The sequence below is a fragment of the Ambystoma mexicanum genome, chromosome 10 (genome assembly GCF_040938575.1).
Source record: "Ambystoma mexicanum isolate Mex_15411 chromosome 10, UKY_AmexF1_1, whole genome shotgun sequence".
NCBI classification, from domain to species: domain Eukaryota; kingdom Metazoa; phylum Chordata; class Amphibia; order Caudata; family Ambystomatidae; genus Ambystoma; species Ambystoma mexicanum.
The window spans coordinates 673,259,722-673,277,928 of record NC_090932.1 but is presented as its reverse complement, the minus strand read 5'-3'; the positions used below and the strand labels follow the sequence as shown (position 1 = coordinate 673,277,928).

Below are 18,207 nucleotides of genomic sequence, written 5' to 3'. Positions count from 1 at the left end.
GTAAAACCAGGCATGCTTTCCTGGTCCCGCGAGGGGAAGAGGGAGGCAATAACGGGCCAGATGTAATCTGCTCGTTATTACCTCCTTCCCCATTCCCATTGAGCCTTATGGGGGCTCAAATGGGAATGGGGATGGGTTCCTGCAAGGAGGACTTACCGGGTCCTCCTATGTCAGAGTAACCCAGTAAGCCCCCATTGCAGGAACCCGGTAATGGAGCCCGGAACGGAGGCAGCCATGGAGCTAATAGCTCCATGGCTACCTCCGTTCTCGTAATGAGGCCCAATGTCTTTTATCGTGTTTTCCTCAACATGCCCAGTCATGTCCTAGCCGCTGATTGGTCCATTTGGCTAACACTCCCTCTCTCTGCACCTATTAGGTTTCTGATCTTTGCCAGGACGTGTCTCCCAACCGGACTGCTGATTGACGGGTGGTGCTCACCTTTGCCCTGCCTACCGCAGCCTTGGGTAGGAGGAGGGGTGCAACTTTGACATCGGGCCACCTGTATAAAAGGGATGAGGCATGACCCTGATAACAGGGGTGTGGCACAAACTTGACCACATCCTTCAAATAAATTACCCTGAAGAAGGGGCGGGACTAATGATGTGTGACCTTGACCTTTGAGGTGAGCCCAAAAGAGTGTGTGGCCTCCTGCTACAGGTATTAAGTGCGTTATAAATAACCAATCATATCATATGATATCATATCACACCCCTTTTTAAGATTGATGGACGGTATCCCTATATACTACTACTTAGGTCATTACTATATTATTCAAGCTTGGCATTAATTTCCTCCATCAACTTATCAAAATCAGCTTTATCTAAGGTGTGATTTACTTCTTGAATATCCTTGATATCTCTGCTAAAAGAATCTATGTTTTTTTTAAATAATTCCTGGATTGTCAATTGTATTTGGTCACGGAAGGCTTTTTAAATATTTGTTTCTGCCTCTTTACAAATTCTTTTATTCTCTTTGCATAATGCGGGTCTTAATGTAACACGTAATGATAAAGTAATACTGTTTACCTTATAGTAATCTCTTAATGTAACTTCATGTGGTTTTCTACTGATTTCTTTTCATATAAGGTATTCAAGCTGTTTATTATTCCTGGATGGGCCACTTCTTGGTATAGCATTATTTGTACCCCTAATTAAATTCCATATTGTGTCCTCATCCTGTGTTGGAAAACCGAAGGTTTCTACTTTTTTATCAGTGATATGTTTTATTTCTTCATGCAACATATTGCGCTATCAACATCTGATTAAAAAGTTGTGGTCTTTATATATTGAAGATTTGTTTATCTAGGGCCTTGGGCATAAAGGCCCGCTCCCTGTTGGAGCTGCCTTTCTTTTACTCACTTGGGGGTTCATCATCAACTCGAGTTTCTTTATATTGAAAGGACTTTTGACTTGAATCGGATGAAATGATTGCCACCATTACCGTGTTGAATCTGCAGCATATTCCGTTAGCGCACAGTAGTGGTAAGTGCTCATGGTTACATTTAAAATTTAAAGAAGAGAGAATCGAAGTCAACAGCCAATCGGTACTCTATAGTCAACTACAGTTGTAAGTTCGGTCATTTCCCTTTCTTTCAGGGAACAACCTAAAATTGTGACATGCACATGTCTGTCAAACAAACCCATATAATGGTTCACTTAAACAAAATAAGCTCAGTGGAACTACAGCGTATGTGTGTAAGAAATGTTTGAGCTACAGGCATGCAGACTCTTGCTTTGAGGGCTTAACAAATGGCCAAATGTGTCCAGTGGAAAATTAAAGATATAATTGGCAGCAGAGGGCACTTCAAGTTGAGAGGTATATTTTGCTTGATGATATGAAAAAGAAATATGTTTAATTAAAAAAAAAAGTGGCATGTTATGTAATTGAATTCCATGAAGAAAGGGGTGATGCTAAACCCATGTCTGTTAATGTTTTTTTAGAGCCCGCCTGAGGAAGGTGGACAAGTCCGAAATGCATCGGCATGGGCCTCTGCTTATTAATTTTTGAATAAAGACAAATTGTACACAAGACTGAAAACTGGAATCTAAAAGGAGTGAATTATTTTGTCAGTCCACTAAGATTGACTACATGAGGAGAATCACAAATTTGTATTTTGATAAAGACTAATCTATTAGTAGTATTTACTACAGAAAAGGTGTCTTCAAGCTTAGGGGAAACTCCACTGGGCACACTCTGCCGGCTCATCATCTACTGCCCACCACACTTTGGCGGTACAACTTTGGAATGAGATCCGGCGTGGGGCATCGTTCTAGCATGGCTGCCCCGCACAGCATCATGCTGAGCTGTTCAGTGCAGAGACGAGCCCTGCAACTATTGGGTGCTCTGTATCTATTACCTGGAGCATGAGAAGGAGCCGGCAGGTGATCGCCTGCCGCCTCAAAGGGCCTCATCTAAGGGCCAGGTCCCCCCCTGTCTGACCCTGTCCGGGCCTGGAGGAACCAGAGGACACCTCACTCCGCTACCAAACCACCTGTATGCGCCCTTTTTTTCGCTGACACTACTGCACCGGCTGCCTGCAAACAATCAACGCCCATATTTGTTGACCTGGCCTGCCAGAGAAAGCCCACAGGTCATATACTTTAATCACAATCCTGCCTTGACTTGTGTGCAGCACCTCCTCACACAAATGTCTGCCCCTACTGCAGCCTTCACCACAAGTCACGCATCCATGCAGGCCCTGATTGACTGCCTTCCACCCTCTACGAGTGCTTAGGCCATGCTATCCCTCATTTGAAGTCATCAAAGCCTTCCTCTCCTCTATCTTTCCTACTGACTTTTACCATTACTACTGTCTTTACATGCACACCCTATCTGCTGTCTAAGAGCCACCTTGCATGTCCAGCCAAATGATGCCACCCACATGTGGGCCTGTTACTAAATGTTGATGTCTCAGTGCATTGCTGATCTTCCATATGTTCTGCCGCCACGGTTTGCATTACAACTGTGTGTCCTCCATTTTGTTCTGCTTTGTAGTGCTTTTTGGGAAATTTGAAACTAGGTGTGTTTTTTAAATCTTTGCATCCTCCATTGTGTGCTGCTTGTGGTGCTTTTTGGGAAATTCAAATCTATGTGTGCTTTTTAAATCTTTGCATCCTCTGTTTTGTTCTGCTTGTAGTGTTTTTTGGGAAATTTGAATCTAGGTGTGCTTTTTAACTCCTGCTTCCTCCATTTTGTGCTGCTTGTAGTGCTTTCTGGGAAATTCAAATCTAGGTGTGTGTGCTTTTCAAATCTTTTCATCCTCCATTTTATTCTGCTCTGTAGCGCCTTTTGAGAAATTCGGATATAGGTTTGCTTTTTAAAACTGTGTACTGATTGTCTTCCTTTGCACACCTCCTCCTCTGTGCCTACCTGGCTGTTAGGCCACTTGGTGAGTTCCCATGCACTGTGCAGCTCCCCTGCTTATCTCTCTCTGCCCCTCTACTGCCATGGCATTCTCCATCTCTCCTATCTATTCTGACTGCTATTCTATCACTTATTCTACCTCTCGCACGAGGTCTGGAAGAAAAAAGCTGAAAAAATAGCTCTCCTGTACTCTAATCCAGGCCTACCTATCGCGGACATATCGACGCCACTTTCAGACAGACTATTACAGACATCCACTTCACTGTCCCCTCTCCTGACCTATGGGACCCCCCATCTGCTATCCACTCCTTCCTCCTCACCCATTAATGGTGGCACTAGATGGGAAGTACTCCTTGCATACTTCTCATTCTCTAGATGTATCATTAATGTCTGTCACAATGGCACTATCATGGCCCAAGGTTCTGAACCTACTCTTCTCCTTCTTGACCGGTGCCTGCCTTCTCTCATAACCTTTCTCCCTTCTCCTGCCACCACTGCTTCCCCTCCCCTCACTTCTCCACCACCACTGATGGTAGTACCACGCCCCATTACACCCCCTCAGAAAACCTTCAAAGGTGGTAACCAGCTTCACTTATCTACTCTGAGTGCTCCCTCTGCTGTCAAACGCTCCACTGACATCTTTCTCTTTTTCGAAGACTTTGACCTGGACGTCCTTGCTCTTACCGAGACGTGGTTCAATACCAGCTCTGTCACTGCTCTTGACACTCTCCTTCCTGAGGCCTTCAAAATCCTCTCGAAAACCAGACCCAACAGACCTGGAGGTGGAGCGGCCCTGATCTTCTCTGAGTGTGGCCCTGCTTCCATTATTTCTCACTCACATCAAGGACCTTACCAAGAAGTCCCACTTCCAGCTCCTCCTCCACAGAGGCATTCTTCCTTTTCTCATCTTCCCCCAGAAGCTCAATGTCTGCAGAGCTCTGGTCCTCTCCAGGCTGCACTAACGCAACAGCCTCTTTCTCAATCTCCCTCTTTCCTCCTTTGGCCCCCTCCAGCTAATCCAGAATAAGGCTGCAAGGCTTATCCTTGGCCTCAAGCAAGCCCAGGGATCGTATCTCTCCAGCCCTAGAATCTCTCTACTTGCTCCCAGTAGTTTCAAGGATCGAATTCAAGACCCTCTGCATCATTCACAAGGCCTTCTGGTGCCTGGGACCATACTATCTGTAACTTTCCCCTCTCTAATTACTCCGCTGCTAGAGCCCGACGCTCCTCTAACTCCAACTATCTGACTGTCAAACGGTTCTTCAAGCTGAGAGTGGGGAGGCGCGTCTCTCTCCTCAGCTGGTGCCTCAATTTGGAACAGCCTCCCTGCCCCTCTCAGACTTCAGACAGACCTCCTTAAGTTCCAGAAACTGCTCAAAAGTCTGCTCTTCTCTATTTCTTTCCCTTCCCTGCTGATCACCCCACTGCTGCTGTGACCGGTGGCCTGATCCTTGTGAATCTCACAGGATCCCAGGCCCTTCAATCCAGTAAATATCAGCATCCCCCCCTGCTCCACTCACTGCAGGCCCCTGCTTGGTGCCTCCACATCCCTCCCCTGAGAGTCATCTGTACTAGCACTTATCTTGAGGTTCTCCTCCTTGGCTCGCCTTAGCACTTCCCTCCTGGGCCCTCCTCGAGCACTTGTCCCTTCCTCTGTTCCTCCTTCCTTCCCCAGCTCCTGCACTTCTCCTCAAATGCATTTGCCTGTCCGAAAGCCACAAGGCCTAGTAGGACCACAACTGTATACTTACTGTTTTTGCCATTGTTATTATTTCCCCTGTTCCCTTCCCATTTAGCCTTGTGAAGCTTTGAAATACAATTCTGTTTTATAAAGTGTCTAACAAATGCTTGATAAATAAAATAAATAAAATAAAATAGGTGAGGAAATGTAATGTAAATGTTCCATAAACTGGACTACTGTGCCAGCATCCACTTTGGTCTCACCAACTATGCTGTCTGTCCACTCGACAAGATCTTTAACTCCGCTCCCAGGACTCTCTTTGAACTCCCAGACTCCACACCTACTTCCTTGCAACTTCACCAGGTCAATGGCTGACAATGCAAAACAGGGCCCGATTTAAATGAATTCTCCCGGTTCTCAAATCTATCCACTAAGGAACCACTATATCTACCCTTACTCTATCCAACACTACAAGCCTCCTCATAAACTTTGCTGCCCCCTCGACTACCCTAGCGGCTTCTCGCCCATCCTGTGTCACAACCCGCTTGTGTCACCGTTCTTTTTGGCATTGTTGGAAGTTGTGGTTGCATTCAGTTGGTCTTACTCTCAAGATGGCTCCTCCACAGCGAGGGTGCAGTGAAGTGGTTTCACGTTCAGGTCTGTTTTGCGTTCTCTGATGTCATCATGCTTCACTGTTGGACCAGGATATAGACACCGCCGATCCGATGATCGGCGTATCGCTACTGTTCTCAGGACGCTCCATAAGTACGCACTTGGTATTTCCTTGGGCCTCTTCTTACCTCTCATGCTCTTACCTTCTATTATTACCTTCTTTCCGCAGCCTTGCGGAGCTCTCTCAGCGACTTCCATCAACTGCCTATTTCCGTCCAGACAGGTTCCGGTAGGACTTCCACGTTTAAACAACAGGTATACTCACCTTCCCTCCACCTGATCCAGCTCCTGGCCATCTCAGGCTGTGATTCTAACTCCTACCTTGTCTTATGCAGTATTCTGGATCCTTTCAGATGAATGAGCCGTGGACAGACTGTCTAGGATCCAGCCCAACCATAGAAAGGGAAACAACGCCATCAGAATGTCCTCTTCCAATCAAGCACCTCAACTGCACCAGCAGGGATTTCCCCCCCAGAGGGTTTCCCTGGGCCTTCACGTATGTCCCCTTCTCAATTATATGGGAGAGGAGGTACTCTGGCATTAGGGTACGTCTTCATTTGCTTTGCTTCTTGCTGCACGCTACAGGTTAGTCTATTTGTTCACATCAGAGCGTAAATTGTTACAGCTAGTGACGCTGGTACTTGAATCATTATGGCAATGTTACAGACAGCCTTAGACCAAGTGCAGTAATTGGCGACTGCAGTGCAGGGCTTATCTCATGAGGTACAAACTCTGAAACACAAGAACGCAGTGCTAAAACAACAACTGTCTATTAAACCCCCCTCCAGTTCAGAGATGTCTTTGGCCCGTTACCTGAAGGCAAGTATGATGGGAGTCCCGTCCCCGTTCTCTGAAGGAATTCCTTGATGCATATACAGTACAGTATGCATTTAAAACCGCCTTCTTTCCATCGGATAGAGACCGCGTGGATTACATGATCTCTCACTTAACGGGACCTGCTTTATCCTGAGCTACCCCTATAGTTACATCTAACAATGCAGTTTTAGACTCTCTACCTGCCTTCATAGCCAGTCTCAAGGCTATGTTTGAACGAAGGGGACTCACTGTTTCATCACAAGAAAAGCTCCTGGATTACAGACAGGGTACTCAGGACAGGGTACTTAGGATGTGTTGGAATTGTCTCGGGAGGATAGCTCAGGAGCAGCGTGCTCTCCTTGGAAGCAAGACGACACGGAGCAACACAGGTTCGGTCCCCGTGTCCGCGCTTCAAAACATCTGGGTATTAAGTGCGTTATAAATAACCTATCATATCATATCATATAACCAATTTAAACAACTAGCTGCAAGGACAGCCTGGCCAGACGATGCATTAATCACCCTATTCAGAAGGGGTCTAAACAAAGATTTAAAAGACGGACTTGCTCGAGTTCCCCGAGCTACGTCTTTAGCAGAACTAGTTTCTCTTAGCATGCAATTAGACTACCGTCTACAGGAAAGACAGACTGAACGAGGGAGAAGTAGATCTCAGCGAATAAGCATGGAACAATTACACGCCCCCAAAGCAGTTGAACCTGACGAACACATGCAGGTGGGCTATGCACGTGGTCCATTAACATAAGAGGAATGAGCCTGCAGAAGAAATCAGGGATTGTGCATGTATTGCGCCTCCTCAGAGCATCTACGCAACGCGTGTCCGGTAGCTCCTCCTAGGTGACCTGCTAGATTGGGAAATGCCAAATCCCAACCGTAGAGGGAGCCACGGTCGGGGTAACAGACAGGTTCCCAACTATTGTCCACAACTTCGCCATCCCTAGACATGGTGGTCCTGAGAGTGTCCTTTCTTCTTCTCAATAGATTGTTTGTTAATGTTCCAGCTTTAGTTGAATGTGGGGCAGCCGGACTGTTCATTGATGATCTGTGGCTAGGTCCCAAAGTATCCCACGATCCCCTAAGGCACTGCCGTCCCGGTGGAGGAAGTTGATGGCACTCCATTAGTATCAGTGGTTGTAATCTACCGGTGTTAACGGCAAGCCAGGCGCGGGTAAATCTTACAAGTCCGGTGGCCACCCACCAGTAGCACTGGCAGGGTTACCGCTGGACTTGTAATGAGGCCCAGTATCTGGATACCCATCTCGAGAACGGCCTGATTCAGAATCAACATCTCCAGCAGGGGCTTCATTATTTTTCATTCCAAAGAAAGATACAGAGGAATTAAGGCCCTGTATAGATTATCGTGGACTAAACAGAATCACCATACCAGATCCATACCCCATGCCACTCATCCCCGATATCTTGAAGGCAGTCAAGGGAGCCACAATGTATACCAAACTAGACCTCAGAAGAGCATACCACCTCATTAGGATATAAAAGTGTGATGAATGGAAAACGGTGTTGCGTACCCTTTTTGGGTATTTCGGGTATAGAGTTTTGGGCTGTCCAATGCCCTGGCAGTTTTCCAGAGGTTTATGAACCACGTCTTCTCCGAACTCCTCCTCCACACTATTGTAGACGGCATCCTGATTTTTTCAAGAAACCCGGTGGATCATCATCAAAACACTTGTCAAGTGTTACACAGGTTACGAGTAAACTACCTTTATTGTAAACCTGAGAAGTGTGAGTTCCACCAATCCAGTGTGACCAATTTGGGGTTTGTGCTGTCTTCTACTGGTATTTCCATGGATCAAAGAAAAGTTTAGGCAGTTCTGAAGTTGTCTTCTGCCTGTTCCATTAAGGAGCTGCAGAGTTTTCTTGGGTTTACCAATTTCTATAGGAAATTCATAGACAATTTCTCTGTCATCGTCCAGCCCTTGACCAAATTGCTCAAGAAGGGGAAGGTTTTTGAATGGACAACTAAAGCCCAATCAGCCTTCGACAGATTAAAATTACTTTTCACAATGACTCCTCTGTTGCGAGCTCCAGATCAGAATCTGCCATTTATTGTGGAGACAGATTCTTCCAACTTTGCCATGGGAGCTGTCTTAAAACAGGCTGTCTCACCTGGACAAGAATACCCAGTAGCCTATCTTTCTAAGACCTTTTCTCCTTCTGAACTAAACTATACAGTCTTGGAAAAAGAGTTACTGGCCATGAGCCTTTCAGGAGTGGCGGCATCTGCTCTTGGGGTCTCAACACACCATTTGAGTTACGCACAGATCACCAAAACCTCAAGAGTCTCCAGTATGTGGAAACATGTAATAGCAGACAAGTGAGATGGGCACACTTATTCTCCCCGTACAACATAACCTTTACCGTAATTCCATGAAAATCCAATCTACAAGCAGACGCGTTACCATGGAAGGATTCTGATCACGGACCTGGGTTTCAGACAGAGAGAATGTTTCCTCATGCTACGTTTATAGCTGTTATCCGTGACTTTCTCCACTCTAGATCCATGAAGACTGGTGCACTCATGGACACCATCCGTCCTCTAGCCGAGAAGGTGGGGTACACCCTTGAAGGTGGATGTTTTTATCATGATAATCATGTTTTTGCCCCTTCCACTGATCTTCAAATAGAAGCGATGCTCATGTGTCTCGATTCTCTAGCTGCAGGACATCGTGGTATCACTAGCACTCTGGCTATGGTACTGAGACACTTCTGGTGGGAAACATTGCGGAAAGACGTCTCCGATTATGTCTCATCCTGTTCCATCTGTCTCCAAATCAAGGTTCCACGCAGAACTCCATTGGGCAAATTAGTATTTTTCCAAATACCTGCCCGTCCTTGGCAGTTAATATCCACAGACTTCATTGTCGACCTACCTGTTTCCAAAGGGTGCACCACAAAAATGGGGACCATCGACTACTTCACTAAGCTGGCCCACTTCATTGCCTTACCTGCAGTACCTACAGTGCCTCAAATGGCAAGACATTTTATAGACCCCATTTTCATCCGTCATGGTCTTCTAGACAGCATAGTCCTCAGTATATCTCTCGCTACTAGAAGCTAGTTTGCTCAGCATTGGACATAAAGAGGGGCCCTGAGCTCGGGATATCATCCCCAGACCAATGGGAAGACTGAACGCCTCAATCAAACCCTAGAGGGAATCCTTTGTTGTTTAATTTCTGCTGCCCAATACAACTGGAAGGAACTATTGTCGTTGGCAGAAGTTGCTTACAACAATGCCCCACACACCATGATTGATACTAGTCCTTTTCGCTGCAGTTATGTATATGATGCTTCTTGCCTTCCATCCTCTCTTCTCAAATCCTCAGCCTTTCCAGATGATGATGCTTTGATGAGCGACATACAGCAGGGTCATCAGACAGCCAGAACAGCATTGTTGGATGCTCAGGAATGGTCCAAGCGCTATGCGGATAAGTATCGCTCCCCCACACCTGCTATTGTGCCTGGTGATTCCGTTTGGCTATTCTTGAGGTTTCTGCCCCATCATCTGGTGGCTTCTAAGCTGTCCCCGAAATTCATTGTCCCTTTCACTATGCTGGCTGCGAAGGGTCAGTTGGCAACCATTTACAACTTCCTCCTTCTTGGGCCAGGATACATTCTGTGTCCCATGTTTCCCAGCTCAAGCCTCAGACTCCTGATTGGTTTGGTCATGCCACAATAGCCTGTCGTCCCCCACTGCTGACGGCCTCGGGCCCCGAGTTTTGAGGTCTCCGGTATATGTGATTCCTCTTATCATCATGGGCGACTCCAGTATCTGGTACACTGGAAGGTTTATTCTGTGGCTGACCGTTCTTGGAAGCCTGCTTCTGCAGTCCATACTCCCTGTCTGGTTCGGCATTTCCACTGCTTTCACCCGGGCAAGCCGGGTGTGCTGCCCTTGGGAGGTGGCATACTGTCACAAACCGCCTGCGTCACCGTTCTTTTTGGCATCGTTGGAAGTTGCGGTTGCATTCAGTTGTTCCTACTCTCAAGATGGCATCGCCACCGCGAGGGCGCAGTGCAGTGGTTTCACGTTCAGGTCTGTTGCGTCCTCTGTCATCATCACGCTTCACTGTTGGACCAGGATGTAGACACCGCCGATCCGAGGATTGGCGCATTGCTACTGTTCTCAAGTACACACCTAGGTATTCCCTTGGACCTCTTCTTACCTCTCATGCGCTTACCTTCTATTATTACCTTCTTTCTGCAGCCTCGCTGAGCTCTCTCAGCGACTTCCATCAGCCACCCATTTCCCTCCAGACAGGTTCTGGTAGGACTTCCCCTCTTAAACAACAGGTATACTCACCTTCCCTCCACCTGATCCAGTTCCTGGCCATGTCAGGCTCTGATTCTAACTCCTAACTTGTCTTATCCAGTATTCTTGATCCTTTCGGAATACCGAGCTTTGGACAGCCTGTCTAGGATCCGGCTCAACCATAGAAGAGGAAACAACACCATCAGAACGTCCTTTTCCAATCAAGCACCTCAACTGCACCAGCAGGGTTTTTTCCCCAGAGGGTTTCCCTGGGGCTTTTATCTTTCCTTCTTTTTTTTTACTTATTCTGTTTCTTCTTTCCATTATTCTTCCATCTTTCTTTGTTTCTGTTCTTTATACTCTCTATCCTTCTTTTTCTTTCCTACGTTTGCTTCCTCCATCTTTCCTTTCTTCCTTCTTTTCATCCATTCTTCCCTGCCATTTGTTCTTATTTCCTTTGTTCCAACGTCTTTCCTTCCCTCTTCCGTCCTTCATTTTTCTTCTTTCTTTCTTTTCCTTCCTTTTTCGTTCCTACTTTCTCTTAAAAGTTTTCTTCTACACGTCCCCGTTTCAGCCCTTTGTTCTATCTTCTAACGGTGTTCTTCTTTTCTACCTTTACACTTTCTTTTCGTATTTCCTTCCTTCAACCCATCTTTCTTTCCTTTGTACTTATTTTCTCCTTCTGTCCTTTCTTTTTTCTTCCTGCCATCTTTCCTTTTGTTTTTCCCTTTTGCTTCTTTCTTCCATTCTTGCGTAATTGCCTTCCTTCGTCTCCTTTCTTTCCTTCCTTATGCTTTTCTTGTTCTCCTTTCCTTTCTTCTTTCCTCCCGTTTTCTTATTCTGCCCGTTTCTTCTTTCCTCTTTTGCTTCTGTCGTTCCGTCCTTCCTTATTCCCTTCAATTATCACCCCATTTTTCTTGAGTGAGGGAGTGCTATTGTGCTTCTATGGTCGAGATCCACAGAAAATGTGTCAAAATGCTCGAGGCTTGCGGCTCAAACGGTAAGTGAGACTATGGTCCCATAAAGGAGACTGGCAGAGAATTAGCGAGATTGCTCTGAGGCGTGAGATTCACTTGCAGCAATGATATGGCTGTTTTGCATGTTGTGACATTTGATGCAATGACCCAGACTGCTCCAAGATGTAAAACGTGTGCACTGATGGAAGGGAAGGGAAGGAAGGAAGGAACCCTTTAAAATCGCCCTAAAACCCTGAGGGGGGGGGGGGGGGGGGGGGTGGGAGGCGCAGGAGGGGTGGTGATAGTGGGGGTAAAAGTGAAAAAACATTAAAAACAGGGTAAACATTGAAAAAGACACAAAGCCAGATGAACAAGAAAAAAGAAGCACAGGGGGATCGGAAAAAAGAAAATGACGGAACCACGGACAAGTTAGAGGTGCAAGTGTGGCACTAGACCCGATAAACAGCAGTGGGGCAAATATTACAAGGCAGCGTTGAATTTGGAAACGGCAAATATTGCAAAAAATGCATCCGAAAGCATTAAAAAGACAGGCAACTTAAAAGGGTACAAAAAATGTAGTTGAAATGGTTTCACTTCTTTAGCCTACGCGCGTCTTTAGGGTTCGGCTAGTTTTGGACTTCTTTTTTTGTGGTGGGTCTTGTTTGGACCAGCCTTTGTGCTTGTTTTTCTTGTCGCCAGACCGTGGTGGTCGTTTTCTGCGATGGGATCTATTCTCGCCGGTGCGCGCAGAGGCAGGAGGAGAGAGCGGCTGATGCGCGTCTGCTCTCGGCGTTCACGACTTCCTTCGGCTCAAAACATGCGCCCCTTTTGCGTTGGGGAAGCCAGGCGATGGGCAAGCTGAATGGGTAGACGCTGTAGCGGTGCCCAGCTAAAGCAGCAGCAGCGCCGAGGGATCGCTGGAGAAAGACGCCGAGCCCTGCGCAGGGAGCTTCCCCCCGGAGATCCTACGAGGAGGACGCTCTCCTCTGCCGCAGGGATCAGCGCGGAGGGCTCCCTGGGAAGACACCGACTTTCCCAGTGCTGCATGGAGCGGGGTCCTTCATCACACACAGACACCCTGTGGACGTCAGGGAGCAGAACCCAGGAGACTTTTGGGGCAATAAAACACAGCCTTGCAGGGCTGACGATCCAACAGCACGCAGGGAACTCTGCACTCCACAGCAGGGGGCAGCACCCATGGACCTTGAAACAAAGTCACCCAGCGCGAACCAGGGGGGAGAACCATTTCTGAACGACAATACGGACGGCTACTTCTGCACAGCAAGCCGCTGCCCCAGTGGGCTTCTGGATGCAGACATTCAGTTCTACACGCAGCAGGGGGACAACACCCACTGAGCTTTGAACTCGGGCACCCCAGTCTGCCTGGTATAATACAGAGAAGCCCGGCTCTGCACAGCGGCGCGAGGCACCCATGCGTCCATGGATACAGACACCCAGCTCTGCACAGAAGGGAGCATCACGCGTGCATTCCTGAATAACCCGGCCCTGCGCGTGGGATAGTAGCACCCAGGCTCCGCTGAATGGAGACACCATCTGCAGAGCACAGCTGAGAACACAAGCAGACACGCACTTTCTGCACGTAAAGACCCGGCAGCACCCAGCAGACCCCCTCACTTAGCGGATAAGGAAGGACCGGCGAGATATGACGGAACTGTCAAGGGGCAGATGTTGCAGAAGAAAGGTGAAATATTGTTTCTCTGTGTTGCACTGTATCGTAACGGTGGATGCTTTTGGGGTGCCCAGTACAGCGGGGAACATTGACACGTTTGGCTAAAAGGCCAGGAGCGAGTCGGCGTGTATGCTTCAGTTATTATTCGTGGACTTCGGAGGAAGGTCTCGGCGAAATGCACCAATGATTAGCTGTTTTTGGAGATCACATGCGCCCGGCTCTGCTGTTGCCTGGGTGGACCGTGCCATAACTGCGCCCGACTGCCACGAGGAAATCCACCAATGAGATCGCACCTTCCCCGCAGCCATGAACTTTTGAGCGCCCTAAAACGGCCAGGACCGCGAGCAATCTTTGGAGCTTCTTGCCACGGGCAAACTCCCCCTGCAACTTCGCGCTCACGCCGACATTTTGTTTATAGCTGTATCTATGAGCAAGCCGCCTGGCCCCTGGGGATGAATTCAGTAACTTTTCTTTACAATGCCGTCTAGTGACACTGCTCCTGAAGAGGGCCGCCACAAAGCAGGGCGCGCTGGCCCAGATAGAACCCCAGCGGGGCCTGATGACGCAGCGCAAGGCGGGGGCCTTCCATCCAGGCGGGGGATGCTAAAGCGCCACAGGAAAGCGGGTTAGCAGCAACGAGGCAGCACATGCTGTCCCTACCTCACAAAGTTGCTTACCAAGGCGGCAGCAAGTGCAGTTACTGTCGCAGAAGGTCACTTGCTAGCGAGGCAGCACATCCTGACTCGACTCCCCAAAGGGGGCCAGCAACCGGGCAGGGCCCTACCACACCAGAAGGGGGCTGCCAGTGACGGAGGACCTGCTGTCACCGGTGCATGAACTTGAAAACAAATCCCTGCGTTCGTTGTCACGTGGCGACAGTTTCCCATTGAGAAGTGTGATTGTGGTCCCTTTCACACAGATGTATACGCTTGTTGAGCACGCTAAACATACTCTCCCACTTAAAGCACTGACTGACTCTTAGAAGAGGGCCACCAAAAGAGTTAAACCGTGATGTGGCTGCACCATAACAAACTATTTTTTTAAAGGGAGCCAGCCCAGTGTGGTGCTTCCTTCGTTAGATAGTCCTGAGGGTATTATGACCAACACATTTGCCGCCTGCCACTCCTGAGGATGAAACTCTTCCGGCGGAAGGCGCTGCTACTGTGCCTGGGCTATGTACTTCTGCTGGTGCTCACCATGGTAAATCTGGTGGACTACAGGTGGCACCGGGAGCCGCAGCAGTGCAGCCAACCTGTGGCTGGGACTCGACGACAGTCGCAGCCCTTCCAGACTCGCTACCTCTATCGGCCCTCTCCACCACCACGTCAAAAGCGCCAGCTGCTCTACGTCTTCACCACTTGGCGTTCGGGATCCTCTTTCTTTGGAGAGCTCTTCAACCAGAACCCGGATGTCTTCTTCTTGTACGAACCCGTGTGGCATGTCTGGCAGAAGCTGTACCCAGGGGATGCAGTGTCCCTGCAGGGGGCGGCTCGGGACCTGCTGAGTGCCCTCTACCGCTGTGACATGTCAGCCCTTCAGCTCTACAGCACGGGGACCGGAGGGAGCAGGAACCTCACCACCATGGGTATCTTTGGAGCTGCCACCAACAAGGTAATCTGCTCCCTGCCACTCTGTGTTGCCTATCGCAAGGACCGGGTGGGGCTGGTGGATGACAAGGTCTGCAAGAAATGCCCGCCCCAGAGCCTGAGCATGTTGGAGGAGGAGTGCCGTAAGTATAACACCTTGGTCATCAAGGGGGTGCGCATCTTCGACATCAACGTGTTGGCCCCGCTTATGGAGGATCCCTCTCTCGACCTCAAGGTCATCCACCTGGTGCGGGACCCACGTGCCGTTGCTAGCTCCAGGATCAAGTCGCGGCACGGGCTGATCCGCGAGAGCTTGCAGGTGGTGCGGAGTCGGGATCCTCGCATCCGCCGCATGCCCTTTGTGGACCCCAGCCACAAGCTGAACAAGAAGGAGGGCTCAGATTACCACGCCATTGGAGCCATGGAGGTTATATGTGGCAGCATGGGTAAGACCCTGCGGACCGCCCTCAACCCCCCACCCTGGCTTAAGGGCAAGTACATGGTGGTCCGCTATGAGGACCTGGTGGTGGACCCTGTAAGGACCCTCAGACAGGTCTACAGCTTTGTCAACCTAGTTGTGAGTCACGAGTTGGAAAGTTTTTCTCTGAACATGACCAGTGGGTCAGGCTACTCCTCCAAACCGTTTGTGGTGTCAGCCCGCAATGCCACCCAGGCCATGAACGCCTGGAGGACACTGCTCACCTTTGTGCAAATCAAGCAGGTGGAGGAGTACTGCCAGCTGCCCATGGATCTGCTGGGCTACTCCAGAGTGAGCACCCCCGGAGAGGTTAAGGACCTCAGCAAACCACTACTACAGAAGTCCCGGTTGTGAAACCCTTCAAAGCTTTTATGTGAGGGCTAGTAACCATACATTGGAGCTCCGATGACTTCACCTGTCGCATTTCAAGAACACCTGGTAAACCCCATTTTCACAAGCGCAAAACACTTCCTCCTCCTACTTAAATTGCGAACCTTTTGCATTCCACCCAGGACAAAATTAGAAGCCAGTGCGGTTTGGAGTTTGGGAATGTTTGTCTGTGACCCCCTCCCCTCGATGCCCCCCCACCAACATTTACTTATCAAACCTGAAGTGTATTTGCAGACCTGTGCTGCGTACACCACTTGACAAAGTACACGCACGTTTGATAAGGTCACAGGAGGCAGCAGAGGGGTGAGTGGGGGATGGGTCTGTTAAAAACGATGTCACTAATGCAATTAATAAATAAACATCATAAATTGTGTTTCCTAAGTTACCTCGATTGATTTTGGCACTTCGCATACATATCAAACCACCATTATTGTCTGCGGGGGTCCTTTAAAATAAGGGATTGTAATGCGTCCTTGCAGGGTGCATAATTTACTTGCCGAATTGCACATTGAATTCAAGGACAACACACGTGTGAGCGTGTGTGGTACTGGACTGGACATGTGCTGTTTTTGGGCTTGTCATCAGCAGGGAATGCTGGTGCACCCTTTTACTGTAAATAGAAATAAATAAAAAAAAAAGACGTGACATGGCGCTCTTCTGAACAGCGTGTATAGCCGCGTTGCCGCGGCTCTGCAGGGCACAGTGTCGCATAGGTCTGGTCATAAACCGGCGTTAGCTGAACCGCGCTGCATTTTCCGTTGTTTGTTTTCTCTTGGTCAGAAAGCACAACAGACGACGGACACAGCGAGAGCAAGTGTTTACATCCCGTCCCCATGCCTGGAAATCAGTTGGAGCCGGTGTTGTATGCTATCCTGCAGGCCATGATAGATTGTGGGAGGCAGTGTTCGGCAATCTTCGGAGTCACGCCCACTTGATGGCTCCAGCCATACATGCAGCACGAAAAGAAAAGCTAATGTCATAGCCCGCCTACAGCCCGCCCTCCAACATCTCTATTGAGGGATTGGCCAGAGCTACCAGGTGGGCGTTGTTGCAGGGCCTTCACTCTGTCATGGGAAGCCGAATATCATACAGTATGGTATAATATACGGCTTCCCATGTTTTTTTTTTTTTTTTTTTTAATACTGTGGAAAGTCTGGGAGCCTAGCATTCGTTCAGTTGTATTAACCTTTCTATATTTTATTCCAACATCACACTACAGTCAAAATAAGAAAGGTTGTACTGTGACAGCACATAGGGCGCACATGTTATTATTTTAAATGGTATAATTATAAGAAAGGTTATACTGTTACAGTAGATGGTGCGCTTAAACATGTTTTATGGCATAATTAACCTTTCTATATTTTATTCCAACATCACACTACAGGCAAAATAAGAAAGGCTGTACTGTGACAGGCGCACGTATTATTTTAAATGGTATAATAATAAGAAAGTTTGTACTGTTACAGTAGATGGGGCGCTTAAACATTTTTTAATTTTTTATGGCATAATTAACCTTTCTATATTTGATTCCAACATCAAAGCACGAGGAATCACTGCCGGAGCCTCTCTTAAGGATAAAGGGGCAGGTTGGGCTCAGTCACACAACTCTGTCATAATGCAGGGGGGTGCACGGTAGGGTCTCCCTTCAGCATGTGTTATTGGGAAGGGAAGTCAACAGTATTTTACGTAATTGGTGTTAAGCTCCCTGTTCACCCGCGGCTTGGTAAACTGCACACTATTACACACTGCTGCAAGTGACTGGTATGGGCTGCGCTATGTCATGGATACAACACCACTGGGTTAATGAGGCTCAAGCCCCCTACCTAAAGTTTGGGCTGTTTGTATGGGGATGAAATGCAGACTAGTGAGAGTCTTTGTAATTCCTTTCCTTTTTTCCTCAGCAGTGCTGTTCTTCAGCATGCATTCAGCCATCACACACTACAATGGGGCATTTCCAACCGAAAGATGCCCTTCCATTTACAGCTACAACTATCAATTCTGTGTCTGCTTCCAAGACGGATCTATGTGATTACTGTGCCCCAATTACTATGACCCCCAAAATGTTGACTTTTTTATTTCAACCCCATTTTCACCTCATATATATGCTGGGAGAGACACCATCAGCACCCCTACATGTATTATGGTAATTCGCATCCCCTGTCTCCCTGGGGTTAACTCACAATGACACAAGTCGTCATCCTGTTTAACGTTTAATCTGGTCCCTACCAATGTGTGGGCACCACCTACCTCCTCCCTTGACACCCCCATACCTTTTCATTGTTGGGGTGCA

The 18,207-nt window shown here is 48.1% G+C and overlaps 1 protein-coding gene across 1 annotated transcript; it reads left to right on the top strand.

Moving 5' to 3' along the window:
* The first annotated feature begins 12,457 nt into the window (after positions 1–12,457).
* On the top strand, positions 12,458–16,290 carry CHST2 (carbohydrate sulfotransferase 2). Its single transcript, XM_069618255.1, has one exon. The coding sequence runs from the start codon at positions 14,595–14,597 to the stop codon at positions 15,879–15,881; it is 1,287 nt and encodes a 428-aa protein (XP_069474356.1). The 5' UTR covers positions 12,458–14,594; the 3' UTR covers positions 15,882–16,290.
* The last annotated feature ends 1,917 nt before the right edge of the window (positions 16,291–18,207 follow it).

What these genes read in the sequence shown, in the direction of transcription:
- CHST2 (XM_069618255.1), top strand. Translation starts at nt 14,595, where the DNA reads ATGAAACTCTTCCGGCGGAAGGCGCTGCTACTGTGCCTGGGCTATGTA.